Source organism: Scyliorhinus torazame, chromosome 5, assembly GCF_047496885.1.
Source record: "Scyliorhinus torazame isolate Kashiwa2021f chromosome 5, sScyTor2.1, whole genome shotgun sequence".
NCBI lineage: Eukaryota > Metazoa > Chordata > Chondrichthyes > Carcharhiniformes > Scyliorhinidae > Scyliorhinus > Scyliorhinus torazame.
In genome coordinates, this window is record NC_092711.1 from 309,607,697 (window position 1) to 309,627,916 (window position 20,220).

At 45.2% G+C, this 20,220-nt stretch overlaps 1 protein-coding gene across 1 annotated transcript; it reads left to right on the forward strand.

Annotated features, from left to right (window-relative positions):
- Window positions 1–8,135: 8,135 nt before the first annotated feature.
- On the forward strand, window positions 8,136–19,523 carry LOC140421293 (aristaless-related homeobox protein-like). Its single transcript, XM_072505903.1, has 5 exons — window positions 8,136–8,484; window positions 9,337–9,823; window positions 10,531–10,576; window positions 13,175–13,455; window positions 15,390–19,523. Exons 1-5 carry the CDS (start codon window positions 8,235–8,237, stop codon window positions 15,613–15,615), a joined length of 1,290 nt encoding a protein of 429 aa, XP_072362004.1. The 5' UTR covers window positions 8,136–8,234; the 3' UTR covers window positions 15,616–19,523.
- Window positions 19,524–20,220: the final 697 nt, after the last annotated feature.

Consider the following 20,220-nt stretch of genomic DNA (forward strand, 5'->3'; position numbering starts at 1 on the left):
GTGCCGCGACTACACCAGTTGCATCATTGGAGCTCTCCTCCGAGGTGGTCATTTGGGAGGCTGGAGAAGGGGCCATTCGGGATGGGCCGTCGCCGTCGGCTGGAGGACCTGTGGGAGAATAGACAGGTGGTGAGTGGGAGGAATAGGTCAGGGAGTAAGACAATAACAACTAACGTTTGACAGGTCCCCCGGGCGGAGCCCAGTGGTACCTCGCCTCTGTGGCATCCCCCAGCCTCCACGTGGGTGACCGCTCTGTCATCAGCCACCTCCAGGGCACGCTCCTTGAAGGAGGTGAGGATTTTTAAGTCCGGCACCCCTCCGGCAGTCTTGGCCCTCTCGACGAATATGGGAGAGCTTTTCCTGAGGAGACACAGAGAGGGCGTCCTTAGCCACACCTGTGGTTCACAGTGGTGGGCAGGGGTGTGTGAAAGGAGGGTTGGGGTGGGGGGGGGGTTAAAGGGGGAAGGGGTGGAGAGAGGGTTGGGGGTCACATGGGGAATTGGGGGTTTATACTCCCTGGGAGGGAGGGGGGAGTATAAACTCACATGCTGCCAGGTGTAGGTCATTGATATTTTCTCGGCACTGAAGGCCAGTCCTCCTGGTCACACTCCCCGAGCTGACAGCTGCCACCACCTCACCCCAGGCAGGTGAGCTGACTCTCATGGCGGGACCCTTTTGAGTACAGGACATCCCTCCTGGCATCCACAGAATCTAGCAGCCTCCCCAGATCTTCATCCCCTCATCTTGTGGCTGGTCTCCTCTGCGCCATTGTTGTGAGCTGGCTGGGGTTGGCTGAGCAAGGGCAGCTTAAGTGCTGCTCGACCTTATTAGTGGGGAGCGCGGTCCCGGTGAATCAGATGGCGAGCCTTCATTTGTGGCGAGAAGCCCATGAGGCCTCATTAAGTGGACCAATTAATGTTGAATTGCATTGACGGCCGGAAGTTCGCGGCAATTTCTGCTCACTACAACACTTCGAATCCTGGTTTGAAAGACAGCCAGACGAGGGAAGAGATAAAACAGAAGATCCTGAACTTTTCATTCCTCAACTTGGATTCGACAATAAGGAAGTGATAAGAAATTGAGATAAATTACTCAATTACCTTCCAAAAAGTTATTACAAGCATATAGAGCTATATGTGTGAGCAAATTAGGAAGTACGAAAGTAAATTATACATGATGTAGATGTGGGAAATTCTATTCCAATTCAGCAACATCTATGTAAGCTCAATTCACTAAAGTTGGCACAGGTACAAAAGGAGATTGAAAGCATGCTTAAGAATGGTATCATCCAAGTGAGCTGCAGTGATTGGAGCTCACCTATTGTGATGGTACCAAAGCCAGATGGAATGCAATGATTGTGTGTGGATTATAGAAAAGTCAACGCAGTTGTGAAGTCAGATTCATACCTTGGAACCCACTTTGAAAGGCAGCACCTTCCAAACCCACATTCTACTAAATCTCTCTTCACAAGAGAGCATTCTCATCCCAGGAGTCAATTTAATGAACCTTCTTTGCAACAAGACACTGTGAGCAACCAATCCTGAGGTTGGACACTATGAACAAATATATTTTCATAGGTGTCAGTGTCACAGGGAAGGCCAGTATTTATTATCCATTTCTAAGTGCCTTGAGTCCACTTTAGGTGAAGAAATGCCATAGTGTTGTAGTGGTTTGGCACAATTAATTGGCTTTCTGGGCATTTCAGAGGAGAATTAAAAGTCTGGAGTCACCGACAGTCCTCCAGATTACTAGTTCATTAACTATGCTACCATCCTGTGTGAGGTACTTTATAATATTTCAAAAATCATAAGCAACATTATCCCACTTGAATTTACACATGGCAAAAGTTTATTATCAAAGAACCCATGGTCTGCCAATGCACATTACTTTCTTTGACCTAAATACACAACAGATGTGGCACGGTGGCACAGTGGTTAACACTGTTGACATACAGCACCAGCGAGTCAGGTTTGATTCCGGCCTTGGGTGACAGTCTGTGTGGAGTTTGCACGTTCTCTCCATTTCTGCGTGGGTTTCCTATGGGTGCTCTGGGTTCCTCCCGCTGTCCAAAGATTTGCAGGTTGGGTGGATTGGCCATGGTCAAGGCAAGGGGTTATGGGGAATAAGCCGAGGGAGTGAGCCTAGGTCGAGTGTTCTTCCAGAGGGTCAGTGCAGCCTCGATGGCCTCCTTCTGCACTGTAGAGATTCTATAGATTCTATAATTTTGTCGAAGCACAAAGCTGTAGCAAAGGTTCAGTGAATATTTCTCAAATTAAGTGCAAATGTGTTTAGGTTTCCATCCACATGCAGCATTTTCATATACCTACATGGTTGGCAAAGAGTATTTGTGTCCTAGGTGAACCTTCACCCTCATTAATTTTTGAATGAATTGCTCCCGGGTTGTTGTTATCGCAGCCCACTGTTCCCTTCACGTTGTTCACTGCATGTGCAACATCCGCTCGCGCACCGCTTGCTAGAACTAAATACCTACATCACAGAAGATCATTCTAATTGGTTAAATTGCAGAACGGGCATTTTTAATTAACATCTATCACCCATTCCCCATTCAGGCTTAATTGACAAAAACTTTGAACAATACTAAAACTTTTAAATCATTTTTTCTGCATCATGACTTCAATATGAGAAATTTGGTCTTTAGGAGAGGCTGATGCACAGAGCAATGGTGGCACTTACAATCTTTATGATTGATATGGCAAATTCAAGTATATAATTGACAAACACGAATGGGTCAAATTAGAACTAATGGCATTAGAAAACATCTGATTATTTTAAACTGGTGTTTTGAGGCGATGCAAATTGCTCCGGTGAAGATTCCTCAAGTACAATTCTTCTTTGCTTTAAAAGCCAAATTAAATCATATTGCTAAACACATTGATCCCCCAAGGTATCCCAATCATTGGTGTTAAACATGAAAACAGTTATTACATCTATAGTCTATAAAACTGACCATATATATTAACTTGTGATTATTCTTTTCTTGTCAATGGTAACACCCGGGATGTTGATAGTAGTGGATTCAGTAATGCTAATACCATTGAATATCAACGGGAGATGGTTAGGTTCTCTCTTGTTGGGGATGGTCATTGCTTGGCATTTGTGTGGCTCAAATGTTACTTATGACTTATCAGCTCAAACCTCCATGTTGTCCAGGTCTTGTTGCATTTATACATGGGCTAGATCAGTATCTGAGGAGTCAGGAATGGCGTTGAACATTGTGCAATCATTAGCATACATCCCCACTTCAAACCTTATAATGGAGGGAAGGTGATTGATGAAGCAGGTTGGGCTTAGGATACTGTCCTGAGGAACTCCTGTAAAAATGTCCTAAGACCGAGATGATTGACCTCCGATAACCACAACTTTCTTCCTTTGTGCTGGGTATTACTCCAATCAGTAGAGCGTTTTCCCGATTCTCATTGACTTCAATTTTGCTCGGGCTCCTTGATGCCACACTCAGTTAAATGCTGCCTTGATGTCAAAGGCGGTCACTCTCACCTCACCTCTTGATTTTGGCTCTTTCGTCCATGTTTGGACCAAAGCTGTAATGAGGTCAGGAACTGCGTGCCCTGGTAAACCTTGGCAGAACTAGTTGGAGATTGGTGGAGACGATGAACCAATATTTCGTCACAGTGTTTGCAAAGAAAGATTGTTGGAAAAGACATCATGTCCACCTTGATTAAAAGTGAGATGACAGATATGACAGGTTCAAGGAAAGCATTAAAGACATTGTTTAAAGTCGCAGATCTGCAGAAGAGACATCGAATGATCTGAAAGCATCGGAAGGAAGAATTAGGAGAACCGCAAAAATTTCATTTGTAGAATCTATTGAGAGTGGATGTTTGCCAGCGGACTGGAGAGTGCCGAATGGAATGCCCACTTTAAAAGAGTGGCAGATCTAACCCAGAGAAATACAGGTCTGTCTGTTTAATATCTATAGCAGGCTAGGGAAAATGGTGGAATTTCTAATTCAAGATGAAGACATAGAATTCCTGTTGTTCATATAGAAATATAGAAAATAGAGGAGGAGAAGGCTGTTCGGCCCTTTGAGCCTGCTACACCATTCATTATCATTGTGGCTAGTCATTCACTCAGTCACCTGGTCCTACTTTCCCCCCATATCCTTTGACCCATTTAGCCCTTAGTGCTATATCTAATTCCTTCTTGAAAACAAACAATTTTTTGGCTTCAACTGCTGTCTGTGGTAGTGAATTCCACGGGCTCACCACTCTCTAGGTGAAGAAATTTCGCCTTATCTCATTCCTAAATGGCCTACCCCGTATCCTCAGACTGTGACCCTCAGTTCTTGACTCCCCCACCATCCAGAACATCCTTCCTGCATCTGCCCTGTCTAATCCTGCTGGAAATTTACAGCTAATGTTAACAAGATTATGCTAACAAGAGCAACGAAATGTGGATGCAATCAGTAGAACCAGTGTAAAAGATTGTGGAATTTGAAATGGGTTAGTTACGCCCAAAAATGCTTACCTTTGTGTTTCCTGTACTTGTCACCAATTTACCCAATCAGGTTCTACGCACAAACTGGCCAAAATTGTGCCAATTGCACCGGTTCAAGATGGTTCTTCAGATTGTACTCATTTGATTAAGTGTATGGGCTTGGTTAGACATTTCTTTATCGCATTTTAATAAACAAAATTATTCATTTACTAGGAAATTTACTAATTTGCACCAACAAAATTATCGAATTATTCTATTCATTCACAATTGTTCAAATAATGAAGCAGTCCGTGAGCACATGAATGGGCTTGGGCTGATATGTGGCAAGTAAAGTTCACATCAAGTAATGACTGGCAGTGATGACCCCAGTAAGAGAGAATTTAATCACCTTTCCCTGACATTCTATGGCATTAATATCACTGAATTCCCCCAACATCATGAGGGTTACCATTGATTGGAAACTTAACTGGACAATACATATAAATAGTGTGGCTACAGGAGCAGGCCAGAGGCTGGATAATCTGCGGTGAGTAATTCATTTCCTGACTCACCACAACTTTCCACCATCTACAAGGTACGTGAAGAGAGTGATAGAATATTCTCTGCCTGCCCTGTTACGTACAGTTCCAACAACACTCAGACCCTCGACACCATCCAAGAAAAGCAGCCTGCATTTCATTTGCACCCCCTCCACCAGCGTAAGTGTTATCTCCCTCCATCATTAATGCACACTGGCAGCCATGTGCACCATCACTATGATGCACTGCAGCAACTTGCCAAGGTTCCTTCAACAGCACCTTCCAAACCGATTACCTCCACCACCAGGAAGGGCAGGGCAGCAGGTGCATGGGGACATCCACCTGCAAAGTCTCCTACATGGAACAGCATCCTGACTTGTCAATGCAGCGTCATTCCTTCATTGTCGCTACATCTGAATCCTCCACTTCCCTCCTTAACAACCCTGTGAGAGCACCTTAACCACACGGACTGCTAGAGTTCAAGAAGTCGGCTCACCATTATGAAACTGGTTTGGAGGTAGAAAGTCAGAGTATGGGAGTTAAGGGCAGTTAAGGAGTGAATAGATATGGATAGCAGAATCCCACAGGTTGTTTGTTGTGTACATCCATGACTTAGGTAAAGGGCTACAGGGAGTGCTGCCAAAATCTGCAGGTGATATTCTGAACGTGAAAAGTAGAAGGCATTGTAAGTCATTCTGAGGGGAAAGTGACTTCATGGCTGTATTTAAGACTATATTTTTTTGGTTTTCAAAATTATTGTTTTAGAACATACAGTGCAGAAGGAGGCCATTCGGCCCATCGAGTCTGCACCGACCCACTTAAGCCCTCACTTCCACCCTATCCCCGTAACCCAGTTACGCCTCCTAACCTTTTTGGACACTCAGGGCAATTTAGCACGGCCAATCCACCTAACCTGCACATCTTTGGACTGTGGGAGGAAACCGAAGCACCCGGAGGAAACCCACGCAGACACGGGGACAACGTGCAGACTCCGCACAGACAATGTCCCAGCAGGGAATTGGACCTGGGACCCTGGCGCTGTAAAGCTACACTGCTAGCCACTTGTGCTACCGTGCTGCCCCAAAACATGTTTTAAATATAAATTTGGATTGCCCAATTCATTTTTCCAGTTAAGGGTGGCCAATCTACCAAGCCTGCATATCTTTGGGTTGTGGGGGTGAACCCCACGCCAAACCCACACGAACTTGGGACCTGGTGCTGTGAGGTAGCAGGGTTAACCCACTGCGCCACCATGCTGTCCCAATGGGAACGGGATCGCTGAAGGAGTTGAGCATACACCAGGTGTTAAACCTGTATCGTGGGTGGATAAGAAAAAACAGCTGGTGAAGTATTGAGTTCTATGGCAAACATATATGATTATAAAAATTGAGACATAGTGGTGGAGTCATATAATATCTGATCAAGGCCACAGTTCAGAGAACTGTGTGCAGTTGCGTGCTCCATATTATAGGGAGCGTGTTAAAGCAATAGAGACTACATACTATAGGAGCTAAAATGCTGCCGGTTAGAGGTAATAAAAGGAAATAAAAACTTGAAAGGCAATGGTTTTCTTGTTAGAACGGATGCAACTGAGACAATTTGATAGAAATGTTTAGCATTTGAAGGTTGCGACAATGTAGGTTAAAAACAACTGGTTTCCAGCGATTGAGGGGGTTTTAAAAAAAAGGTGGTTATTAAGGGTGTAAGATCAAACATAGAAGATTTAGAGAGATGGGGAGGCTTTTTGATGTGGGATGTTGCGCGCGATTGTGGAATACACAGGGTGAGTGATTGAAGCAGAGAGCCTTGAACAGGTCTGGTAGGTCGCCACTGGGAAGGTGGTTCGATGGAAAGGGGTGAGGGGATATGGGGACGGGACTGGTACATTTACAGAGATCAGGACAAGTGCTGGTTTGCGTAATAAACAACAACACATTCTGGTCGGGTCAGTGGCACACCTTCCATGTTCTAGCTTCTATATAAAAATGTTCTGAAATTGTAACGAATGACCTCCAACCAAGAAATGTCGGGAGACTGGAGAGAGGTGCAATCAAGATGCCCGGAGTGGGGGAACTCAACAGAACACAAGCAACACGATCTAATGTATAACAAGAAATAAACACCAGTGACTGCAAGGGAAAGGGGGAATTTGAACACCGAGAGAATTATTTAACACCCTTTAAAATACCGCACTTTTTAAAATATAAAAGGCATTAAGTTTTGAATCATTGAAGGTGACTTGGCCTGCGATATGGGTGGGAGAGGTGTTGGGGTGGGTGGGGAGGAGTCTTTAACTCCTTTCAAATCAAGGAATATTATTGTCAATTGCAGAGGAGACAGGGGGCACATTAGTCAAACTTTGACAACGTTGTATTTGCCGGAATACAACCGCAGAGTCATGAATCCAGCCACAAATGGTCGCTTTCTTTAACTGTCTGCAAAAGCCTCCAGTTATTTTCACCAAGTGTTGGCGGCCACCTGCCCTAATGTGGCAAATGTTGGTTCCATTGAGCCTCTGTGGAGAGCCCTGGGACGATTCATTACCGTAAACACGATACTTGGATGCACGTCGATGTGGAGAGAGTTGTTGCACTTTTGAGGACAAGGCTACCCGCAGTCAGCACAAACACTGGTCCGAGCCCGGGGTACAGGTGTTCCTCAGCCTGACCTCCAGCAGATTCGTTTGAGGGAACACAGAGAAGCCCTTGTCCATTGACAACGCCAAACATTCCTTTTTTGTAAATTGTGACTTCAGTTGCCTTTGCACGGATTGTCCAGAGTGACGACCGAAACGGTGGCGACAATTTAGTTATCGGACGACTTAATTCTCAACATTGCGAACCACTATTAGCCCCAAAACTTTGCAACAGCAGTGTGACATCGTGGTTTGAATATAGATTTTGCGAAGGGGATGAATAAAGTGTTGGTATTGTTAGAATTTGAAGAAACCAAGTGCGAAACATGAGACATCGAAAGGTGACACGGGAGGAATATCGATATTGGTGTCACTGATGATTCGGGGATTGTTTTGAAAGTCTTTGCAACGAAGGAATCCACACCAGGTTTTCCGTTGTCCCGGAGTCCAATCTGTGCCAATGGAAAGTCTGGGAGCAATGTTTATTTAAAGTAGCGAGCACACACATTACTGTCCATTACAAACGTCGTTAGGTGCCCTCGTTAGACGCGGCGATGCCTTGGGGCAGAAAGTTGATGGGCTGACAGTTCCCAGAGGAACTGGCCATGAAAACTCAGTATGAGCGCGCTGCGAGCGGCCCGGGGCGCCTGCATCCCCACTGCCCCAAGAGAGCGCAGCCCTTCCCCCTGCTCTCCTCCTATCTCATCGACAGCATCTTGGGACGCAGCAGCCCGCCCCACAAACGCGGAGGTGGCCCCCCGTCCGCCGCTCTCAGAACTGGGGGAAAGCCCAAGGATGAAGCGGCACCGGCTGCAATGGAGGTTGGAGAGGGGGAAATAACGCTGGAAACTGAGGGTAATTGACCAAGCTGACAGACAGTCTGATCGGGACTGGCACAATTTGATATTCTTCATGCTGATAAAGTAAAATATTTCACTGCGTTCGTGAGATTTAAAAGGCAATTTGGCATTGCCCATGTTTACAATTTCTTGCAATTGTTTTGAGATTGCTGCCTAATGAGAAACTCCATTCACTATTATTATTATTTCTAAACCAGGGTATGTTCAGAAAGAGGGTTAGGCAAAAGACTGTTCTTAATCTTGTCTAGTTCAGATTGTGTAAAGATTTAGAGCTTAATGTTTGGCTTCACTGTTTAACTGCCGGTTATGTCTGTGTGTGTGTCTATGTGTGTGTGTGTGTGTGTGTGTGTATCTCTGTGTCTTTGTGTGTGTGCTTGTGTGTGTATCTTTGTCTCTGTGTGTGTATGTCTCTGTGTGTGTGCCTGTGTGTGTGTATCTCTCTGTCTGTGTGTGTATCTCTCTGTCTCTGTGCCTGTGTGTGTTTTTTGTCTGTGTGTGCCTCTGTGTGCGTGTGTCTGTGTGTGTGCCTCTGTGTGTGTGTGTGTGTGTATCTCTATGTGACTGTGTGCCTGTGTGTGTGTCTCTCTCTCTCTGTCTGTGTGTGTGTCTCTGTGTCTGTGTGTGTGTGTGTGTGTCTCTCTCTGTCTGTGTGTGTGTCTCTGTCTGTGTGTGTGTGTATGTGTCTGTGTGTGTGTGTGTGTGTGTGTGCCTCTCTCTCTCTCTGTCTGTGTGTGTGTCTCTGTGTCTGTGTGTGTGTGTGTGTCTCTCTGTCTGTCTGTGTGTGTGTCTCTGTCTGTGTGTGTGTCTCTGTCTGTGTGTGTGTGTGTGTGTGTTTTTTTTTAAGCAGAGTCAGACGTGGAGACGATTCACACACTGGGATGGCACCAGCTCGCCCCAGCTCCAGCCGCACGTCCGCGGGAGGAGGCACACACAGGCGGGTGTGCAAACTGGTTTCACAACCTTCCTTCGGACCAGGGCCAGCCGAGCTCCGGCTCGAAGGGACGCGGCGATCAGGAGACTTCGCCAAGGGGCAGAGGGGATTCGGCATCGCCCCCGCTGCCGGCAGAGCGAGGGGTCAGCAACTGTGCGGAGAGGGAGAATTCGGCGGGCGGCCAGGTGCTGGGAGGGGTGCGGGGGAGCGGTGAGGATGTGGAGCAGGAGGAGAGCCCCGGGGACAGCAGGGGTCCCGCTCAGTATTTCTCTTGTGCCGGTGACCAGGAGCACGGCTCCTTCAAACGGAAACAGCGCCGCTACAGAACCACTTTCACCAACTTTCAACTGGAGGAGCTGGAGAGGGCATTCCGGAAAACCCATTACCCCGATGTGTTCACAAGGTAAAGCAGCGAGGTGTGGGTGAACTGGCCTTGCAATCTCCCTCGTCAGTGCCAACCACTGCCCTGGAGTCTCAATCTCTCTCAGTGGCTGTGGAGTGACTGGCGGTGATGAATTCGGCCTTTGTCAACAGCCGGATGACTTTTCAATCGATTTCGGAATGTAAAGGAGGATCATTTCAAATTAGAATGGTGGATGTAAAAGATTCCAAAACTCCCTCACAAAAAAAAACCAACTCCGCCGAATAAAATAGGAAAGGAACACTTGTGTGGCCTTTCTGACACTTTTACCAGTCAATCAATTTAGAGCTGAATAGAGTTCCAATCTAAAACTCCTTATTGTACTGGGGAAAATGTCCAAATATACATTCCCTCTGCCTTTAAATGTTACCCCCCCCCCCCCCCTCCCCCCACACACACACTTCAACACTCGTCACCTGAGTAAAGTTGTGACTTCTCACTGCTCCCATTGCTCCCTTTGTCAAAGCGATTAGAGGCGTTTGATCGCCTTAAAGTTAGTGCTGAAACTCTTCCTACTATTGGATAAATATTGGCCGGGTTTACAAAGGACAAATAGGTATTTAAATATATTTTCAGGAACGAAATATTGTCGAAAAGGCGGGAATTTTTAAATCTTTAACGAGTCAACAAAAAAAATCCAGTCAAATATCACTTTGTCTGGTGAATAATGATTTTCTGTCTTTCCATAGGGAAGATCTGGCAATGCGGCTGGATTTGACGGAAGCAAGGGTACAGGTACGTTATAGGTATCTGTTTCAGATGGTCAGAATAGAACATAGAACAGTACAGCACAGAGCAGGCCCTTCGGCCCTCGATGTTGTGCCGAGCATTGTCCGAAACCAAAATCAAGCTACCCCACTCCCTGTCATTCTGGTGTGCTCCATGTGCCTATCCAATAACCGCTTGAAAGTTCCTAAAGTGTCCGACTCCACTATCCACTATGAATGATGTCTTTGCGGGCAGCAAGAGAGAGAGAAGAGCGAGAGAAGAGAGAGAGTTATCCCTGCATGGGAAGGAGCAGAGAGGAGATTTAATAAATTTAATAACCACCAGATTGTAGAGTGTGTCTGAACTTCTAAATCAAAGGAACTCGCATGAAAGCGTCACGGGGGGGGGGGGGGGGGACTCCTAGACTGAATGCGCAGAATTTAGATTTAGCCATTTGCTTATTCATTGCCAAAATGATGGATTAAACATGCCTCCCATCATTGGCTGATGCAGATCAAAGTTAAATTGCCTGGATTCAGTATATTTTGCACTCAAAAGTTTCTGTTCTCTGGAGACTGGTGAGATTACAAAGGGGGAGTGTCAATGAATGGAAACCATATGGTGTACAACAGCAGCACTGCCGGGTGGCCTCGGAGTTTATTAAAAAAACTTCACTCTCCTTACTTAACGTATGGCATTCTCGCTGAAATATTTACCGAGTTATCACAAGGATCCGTTCTTAGGGCAACAACTCACCATGTGGGGAGCATTATACCGGGTTCCAGTGTCAGGCTACCGAGCACATTTCACAGAATCTGAATGGGGCTAACCTGGGAGGAAATTAGGAGTTATTGTTTAGTTCGTGTCTTGTCCAATTGTGTGTGTGTGTGTGAATTGGAAGCATTGATCTCGCAACTCCGAGACGCTTTATTCAGACATGTTTTTATTGATATAAGATACAGTGCCCAGATTGCAGCTGCTTTTGAGACTTGGCCCTCAGTTATGGCATCGCGCGGACTGACAGGGAGATGATTCGGCCGAGCAACAGGACTGTTGTTTTCCTTATGTGTGAACTTTGGGGTATTTCCTTCCCCGTGTTCGGAGCAGTTGTAGTGCCTAAGATGTATCGCTTTAAATATTTGATCTTGAGATTTGTGCGTGTGGGTGGCATCAGTAAGATAGACTGCCCACTTGAGAGATGGGGCAAACTTTAAAGTATCAGAGTAGGAATTGAAGTCAAGTGCCGAAAATGCTTTCCCTGGCCTGCTAACGGGGTTATTTCAATCGATGTGGCTACAGGTTGGAGGAATAAGAAAGACTTGTCTGGAATCGCGGCTTCAGATGACCCGTCTCTTTAAGTGGCACTGCGCTATGTGATGCACTGAACTCTTTGGATACATGTATTTGGGCATGGGATTGGGAGATTTCAAGGCAGTTAAGATCTGATTGAATAATGTGCAAATGTATAGACCTTGCCCTGGAATGTTTATCTCATCACAACTTTAGAAATACTGTAGTTTCAGAATTACTGTAATTTTAGAAATACGGTATTTTTAGAATTACTGTATTGGAATTACTGTCGTTTTAGAATTACCGATCGTTTTAGAATTACTGTAGTTTTAGAAATACTGTCGTTAGAAATGCTGTAGTTAGAATTACTGTACTTAGAACTACGTAGTTTTAGCAATACTGTAGTTTTAGAAATACTATAGTTTAAAAATACCGTAGTTTTAGAATTACTGTACTTAGAATTACTGTAGTTTCAGAAATATTGTAGTTTTAGAAACACAGTAGTTTCAAAATATTGTAGTTTTCGAATTACTGCACTTATAATTACTGTAGTTGTCGAAATACTGTAGTTTTAGAATTACTAAGTACAGTAGTTTTAGAATTACTGTAGTTTTCGAAATACTGTCGTTAGAAATACCGTAGTTAAAATTATTGTGCCTAGAATTACTGTAGTTTTATAATTGCCGTAGGTACACATTAAAAAAAAAATTTAGAGTACCCAATTATTTTTTTCCAACTAAGGGGCAATTTAGCATGGCCAATCCACATAACCTTGCCGTACTTAGAATTACTGTACTTAGAATTACTGCAGTTTTAGAATTACTGTATTTTAGAATTATTGTAGTTTTAGAATATTGTAGTTTGGGAATTATTGTAGTTTTAGAATTACTGTAGTTTTCAAATTATTGCAGTTTAAGAAATGCTGTGGGTAGAATTAATGTAGTTTTCAAATTACTGTAGTTAACATTTCCGTTGTTTCAGAATTAGTTTAAATTTGCCGCAGTGCAAGTACTTTTCCGACTGAACACAAACTTGCCACCTAAATCTACCTAATGATTTATAAACGGCATGCAAACGTAAATTACTCCTATTGTGCTGGGGCCTTTTTACTTTAACAAATTCTACCTTCCCAATTCTTCAGAGGCACACATGCTCCTATTCATGGCGATTTTAAAAACTAAATTAGTGGCAATAACTGAACGGTCTTCCGTGGCCGCTCCGGGTAATTTGGATCCCGATGTGTCCTCGGTCAGAATACTGTGCGAGTTAATGACGTAGTTTGTGTGTGTGTGGGAATGGCTGGCTCTTCAAGCTCGTGTGTGGCCTCTTTTACAGGTTTGGTTTCAAAACCGCAGAGCCAAGTGGAGAAAAAGGGAAAAGGCTGGAAACCTGACACATCCTCACGGGCTGTCCTTGACCGGTCCACTGGGCCTCTATTTGGATGTTCCGCTGGGCCATTCCTCTGGTGTGGAGCCCACCTGGAGGCCAGCCTCTCTGCCAACACTAGCTGCCCCGGCAGCTGCCAGTGCCTACAACTCGGCGGCCCAATTAGGCATCAGCACCTTCATCGGGACCACTTTCTTCAGACACCCATTACTCGATCCGCACTTCGGAAGGTGAGTTGCAATTACTCAGATTCACATGTACCTGCCTTCCACAAGAAAAGTTCGATCTTCCCCTGTGTGGTACAAAAGCAAAATACTGCGGCCGCTTAAAATGCTACAAATACTCAGCAAGTCTGGCAGCATCTGTGGAGAGTCAACATTGACCTGAAACATTAACTCTTTAACTGCCAGACCTGCTGAGTATTTGCAGCAATTTCTGTGTTGATTTCAGATTTCCACCAACGGCGGTACTGTGCTGTTGTATATCGATACTCGGTTAGCATTTAAAAGCCACACATCTGTTAAGTTAATTGAACCCTCTTTTACAGCTATTTACTAGTTTCCCTGAGTATGCATCATTTGCCTATCTTAGCTACATCAATTATGCCAATTTCTTAACTAAATAGAATAAAAATACTAATGGTAACTAGCGTTGAAAGTTTTGATTCCATCAGCTTCTTATCAAAGCCATGCTGATATCCACATTAGAATACGTCTATGATGTGCTGGAGAGGAATTATAATGCAAAGTCCCAAAGTTGTGGAAATTACTGATATTCCACATTCATGGCGGTGGTAAAACAATTAACAATTCAATTTCAGATCGAATTACGGTTATTGCGCCCATAATACCTGATTGCAAAAGGGCATGTCAAAAAGCACTTTGCAATTCTGTTGAATCAGGTAATTAGCCATAATCACAAAGAGCCACAGGTATCTCCCTCCATTAGAGAGAGAGAAGTGGTGATACAGTTTTGGCATGGGGGGGGGGGGCGGGGTTCGGGGGGGGGGGGGGGGGACAGCCCACATGGGTGGGGGAGGGGGACAGCCCGTGTGGGTGTGTGGGGGAGGACAGCCCACATCAGGCATGTGGGCAAGGCGTGGAGACAGGCCTCCATCAGCTGCCACAAGGCCAGTACGGGGATGGATAACCCGTGTTGTTGGCGTCGTTCTGTATCCTGCTCTAACCACCTCGGCCACAGTCAACCCTCTTCAGCATAATAATGTATCGATTGAAATTTCAGAACCGTTTAAGCCATGTTCTTTGTTTTCCTTGCCCATTCCTATCCGAAGACAAGTATCGAATCTTTAGAAATTACAAACATATTGTGGCTTCTGGGAAGTTGCTCAGAAGCCCTCTTAGACAGAAAATAAGGTATTGGAAGAGAATAGGGTATAATTGGCTCTGGAAGTTCAAGTCTCCGTCGTTCAAGACCACCCCCTTCCTCCAAACCTAAACACACACACAATCTTACTCGCTTTTTCCACCACTCGAGCCGTTTGACTTAACCGCCGATTTGGCAGATCATTGCAAATATATTTGAGCTCGAAAATATTTTTTCCTGATTTAAAAGAAAATAATTACTTTTCATATTTCGTTATTATCCTCCAGTCCTAGTTTCTAGGCATTTTAATTGACGACACTTACTAAGATCATTTAGTATTTCATTTATTGCAATCAGTCCCCCCTCCCTCCCCATCCCACCCTCCCTCCCAGAACAACATTCCCTCCGACGGTAAAATGCATAAGAAAGATTCATTTGGTACCGAGATCGAGTTTGATTTTGGGTTGAATTCTTTCCTGTTCTGAACATCTTTTCCAAGTTTAATTTTAAAAAAATTAAAACCCCAGAAAACATTGCAAATCTTCAACAGGTCAGGCAGCACCTGTGGAGACAGGAAGAGAGTTAAATTTTCAACGTTCTCCAGAGAGAGATGGCCGTGGGACGTTTACTGTTCCTCTCTCTCTTTTGCAGAGATGTTGCCAGACCCGCTGAATGATTTCCAGAATCGCCTGTGTTTTATTTCCGACGCCCCAGCTGTATTTTGTTTTCGGCTTCTCTAAATTAATATGGAAGTGACCTCTCTGAGAGAGGGTGCGATTGAAATCGAGAGCGTTTCATCCCTGAACTGGCGGTTTGTTGATCTATATTTGTTGGTCTGCAGGTTTTTCACGGCTGTGAATCCATTAATGACAACCTCGTTGCTTGTGAAGCCTTCAGTCCCCACCCTGGACCCCGCTGTCTTCACCCCCCACCCGCACTCGGCTGCCTTGGATAGAAAATCCTCCAGCATCGCGAGCCTGAGGCTAAAGGCTAAAGAACACGCAGAGCAGAACCCCCCGATCTCTCTGCTCCCGGGCCTGGCAAGTGCGGGCAAAGAGGTGTGCTGAGGCAACAAAACCCCCAGAACTGAGGCTTCCAGCCCATCATCCATCCTTGGAAAGGGGACTGACGGCCAGCCAGCCGGATCTGCAGAGAGCGAGGGCAACTCCAGGCACGAGTTCGAACCTGAGCGAGGTTATTGGAAACTTGTCCTCACCGGACTTAGAGAACATATGGAAACTTTCGGGGGAGGGTGGGTTGTAAGCAGTTCAAAGGCCAATTTAACCGCTCAAGAGGCATCATGAGCTTCGACAGCATTTCCCTCCCCTCCATGACTGCTTTCAGGTAGCACCGACAGAAAGATTTCTACACTTAGCGACCTGTAGCCGCGCGGATAGATGTACTTAGACCTGCACTCATAAATGATCTATTTAATTTATAAAATGGTTATCAGATGTAACAGAATATATAGTATTTTAACGTTAAGTGATGTGTGTCCCGTGTGATCTCCCGTCTTACTCTGAGATTTATACAAACACAGTGTATTTAATGATGCTATCAAGTAATACTCAGCTTTTAAGAGGTTGTTCTGGTACTGGGACCGCGTCGTTTGCTGCTTATTCAGAAATGTTGGACTTTAATGGCAGGAGGGCGGGAGAGCAGGGGTTTATAGGAATTCCTTTACAGACTGTTGCATTTATACTGAGTTAACTGTGTCCTCGTAATGGGCGAAAGAGAATAATTAACATTTATATTAAGCAGACAGCTACCTTAATAAGTGGAACACTATTTTAAAGCGTGTGTTTGCTTAACCATTTCTTATCTCCAGTAAAAGAAATGGTTAATTTCTTATTAAATTAACCATTAATTTTGGTTAAAATACAATACGCTATAACAAACCTGAAGGTCATAGAGTCAGTCATACAACACAGAAAAAGCCCTTCGGCCCTCGAGTCTACGCCAGTAAAATAATAATAATCACTTATTGTCACAAGTAGGCTTCAATGAAGTTACTGTGAAAAAATCCCAGCCGCCACATTCCAGCGCCTGTTTGGGGAGGCTGATATGGGAATTGAACCCATGCTGCTGGCAATGTTTTTAGCCCACTGTGCTAAACCAGCCCCTGTGCAACTACCTAACCATTCTAACCCCATTTCCCAGCGCTTGGCCCACAGTCTTGCATGTCTTGGGATTGCAAGTGCACATCTAAATATTTCTTAAATGTTGTCAGGGTCTCTACCTCCACCACCTTTTCAGGCAGCGAGTTCCAGATTCCCACCACCCTCTGGGTAAAAACGATTTTCCTCACATCCCCTCTCAACCTCCTGCCCTTTACCTTAAATCTATGAACCCTGGCTAATGATCCTTCCACCAAATTGTAAAGTGACTTCCTTTCTACTCTATCTATGTCCCTCATAATTTTATACATCTCAATCATGCCCCCCCCCCCCCCTCAGTGTCCTCTGCTCCAAGGAAAACAACTCCAGTCTATCCAATCTCTCTTCATAACTAAATCTCTCTTGCCCTGGTAAATGGGGAGGCAGTGGCATAGTGGTATTGTCACTGGGCTAGTAATTCAGAGACCCAGGGTAATGCTCTGGGGTCCGGGGTTCGAATCCCAGCAAGGCAGATGGGGAAATTTGAGTTCACTAAAATCTGGAATTAAACGTCTAATGATGAGCAAGAAACCGTTTGCTGATTGTCGTAAAAACCAACCAACTAATGTCCTTCAGGGAAGACAATTTGATGCCCTCACCCAGTCTGGCCTACATGTGACTCCAGGCAGCGATGTGTTTGACTCTTAACTCCCCCCCCCCCCCCCCCCCCACTGAAATGGTCTAGCAAGCCACTCAGTTCAAGGGCAATTACAAATGGGCACAAATGCTGGCCTTGCCAGCGACTCCCACATCACAAGTACAAAAATAATCTCCTCTGCACCCTTTTGAGTGCTATCACATCTCTCCTGTAATGTGGATTCCAGAACTGCACACAATATTCTAGCTGTGGCCGAACCAATGTTTTATACAGTTCCACCATAACCTCCCTGCTCTTAAACTCCATGCCTCTGCTAATAAAGGCCAGATAAATACACCATTCGCCTTCTTAACCATTGCATCCACCTTAAGGGAATGGTGCACATGTACATCAAGGCCCTTCTGATCCTTGGTGCTTCCCATGGTCCTGCCGTTTATCATGTATTCCCTGCCCAAGTGCATTACCTCACACTTATCCACATTGAATTCCATTTGGCACTGATCAGCCCATCTGACCAGCCCGTCTCTATCCTCCTGGAATCGAAGGCTATCCTCCTCACTATTTATCACACTGCCAACTTTCAGACCATCCACCATCTTACTGGTATATTGAAGGGAATACATCAAATCTGAGTGGAGTCTGCACTTTCTCCCCGTGTCTGCGTGGGTTTCCTCCGGGTGCTCCGGTTTCCTCCCACAGCCCAAAGCTATGCAGGTTAGGTGGATTGGCCATGCTAAATTGTCCCTTAGTGTCCAAAACGTTAGGTGGGGGTCACTGGGATAAGGTGGCGGTGCGGGCCTAGGTAGGGTGCTCTGTCCAAGGGTCAGTGCACGCTCGATGGGCCGAATGGACTCCTTCAGCACTGTAAGGATTCTATGAAATTCACTTGAAAGTTTCTTTTTCTTAACTCTCTGCCGTCCAGCTTGGCTGCTTATTATTTGGAAGTGACTGGTGGTGAATATTATACACTTGGGTCGAACTGGACAGTTTGTTCAAGAACATGACTGCCCCTGGCCTTCTAGAAAAGGGACATCGAACCGCTCCCACGCTGGGTCCTCCCCAAGTCAGCCAGCACCAGATTCTAGCTGACCTTCCTGAGTTGCGACCCTGTCCATGATTAAGTCATCAACTGGCAGCCTAACAATTCGAGGCTTTAGCAGAAATAAAGGAGCGATGAACATCTGAATGAAGCAATCTGAGGAACTGTCTGACTCATGTGGGGACCCACGGGTTGTTTAACCCTGAGTTTTCAGTAGAATTCGGCTGCTTCAAGTTGACCGACTCCCAAGCGAGCGGCTCCCGCCCGCCTTCACGTTCCAGATAAATCCACATCTGAAGGGCAGGATCAGCCGTCACGGTGGGCAGTCAGTGAGGATTTGCTGAGCAGCTGATAAAACAGGAGTGCGAACATGTTCACCCGGAGCGTGACAGTGTAGCTGCACAAACTCGATGCAGACTGGGCTCCTGCACACACACACACGCACACACACAGCATTGGCTTTATTTTAAGACCATTAGCTAATTCTGCTCTTTTAAGACCCACCTGCCTAGGGTCCCACGTAAAATAAGCAGCGATGCACGATTGCTGGGGTTGTACTCCACCCACCTGAAAACATTTTGCGAAGCCTCCCTGTTTGACGCTGGTACAATCAACATCACCAGTACCAGGGTTGTGAGTTCATGTCCCACTCCTGAACCTAGATAACAAGCTCCAGGTTGGCACTCCCAATGTTTCCGGGTCCAGGGAGTAGACTTCTTGATAAAATCCGAAAGGGACACCCTCTCTGCCCTCCCATCATCTGACCAATCCCTCGATCGCGCTCATTCAAACAAGACTGACCACATTGCTTGCTTTGCATAAGTTGCCCTCTCTGTGCGTCCCGTCACATTGCAACAGTGGCAGTTAGGCATTTGGGAGGAGCTGAACTGTTGGAAAGTTGCCATATAAATGCAAATTCTTTCTTTTGCTTTGAATTCCGCATCACCGCTGACAGCTCTCGCTTAAATCCTGAAATAAGTCAACCGGACCGCACCTGTTGAGGTGGTTGAGGGAGACAATTATTCATGCGATGATAACTGTTGAATATTTTACAATAATGGTACTGTTAATCAGATTCTCTTCGTTTATTGCAAGTTCCGCAGTGGTAACGTTACTGCTGTTGTATCATTCACATGCTTACATAATAAGATAATTAAAAAAGAATACAATTTTAAATGCAAATCTTTTTCTTTGTTCATACTTTGAGGTTTTGTACGGTTTCATTAATCACAGACTCAACCAATGTCCTCTAGGGACAGTGACTGGATAGTTTGGTTGGATGGAAGTATTGTAGAATGTGCCATTTATCACACAATATTTTCTCAACCGAAGCTTCAAAAAAAAAATAATCAATGTAATGGAAGCATTCAATAACAGAAATAACAGGAAATTCATCTGCTGTGTCTAATAATAATCTTTATTACTGCCACACACACTCAGTGACACAGGGACTCTCCCACATCTTGGAAGGACGATAGCACAGTGGTTAGCAATGTTGCTTCACAGCACCGGGGTCGTTTCCCGCTTGGGTCACTGTCTGTGCGGAGTCTGCACGTTCTCCCCGTGTCTGCGTGGATTTCCTCCGGGTGCTCCGGTTTCCCCCCACAAGTCCCAAAAAGACGTGCTGTTAGGTGAATTGGGCATTCTGAATTCTCATTCTCCCTTGGCGTACCCGAACAGGCACCGGAGTGTGGCAATTAGGGGATTTTCACAGTAACTTCATTGCAGTGTTAATATAAGCAATGTAATTGTGACGTTAATAAAGATTATTATTACATAATACACACACATGTACTCTGTGACAGGCATTCACCCACACACACACGCACACATACATGCACCCCTCTCCCACAAATAAACTTGCCTCACACACATGTGC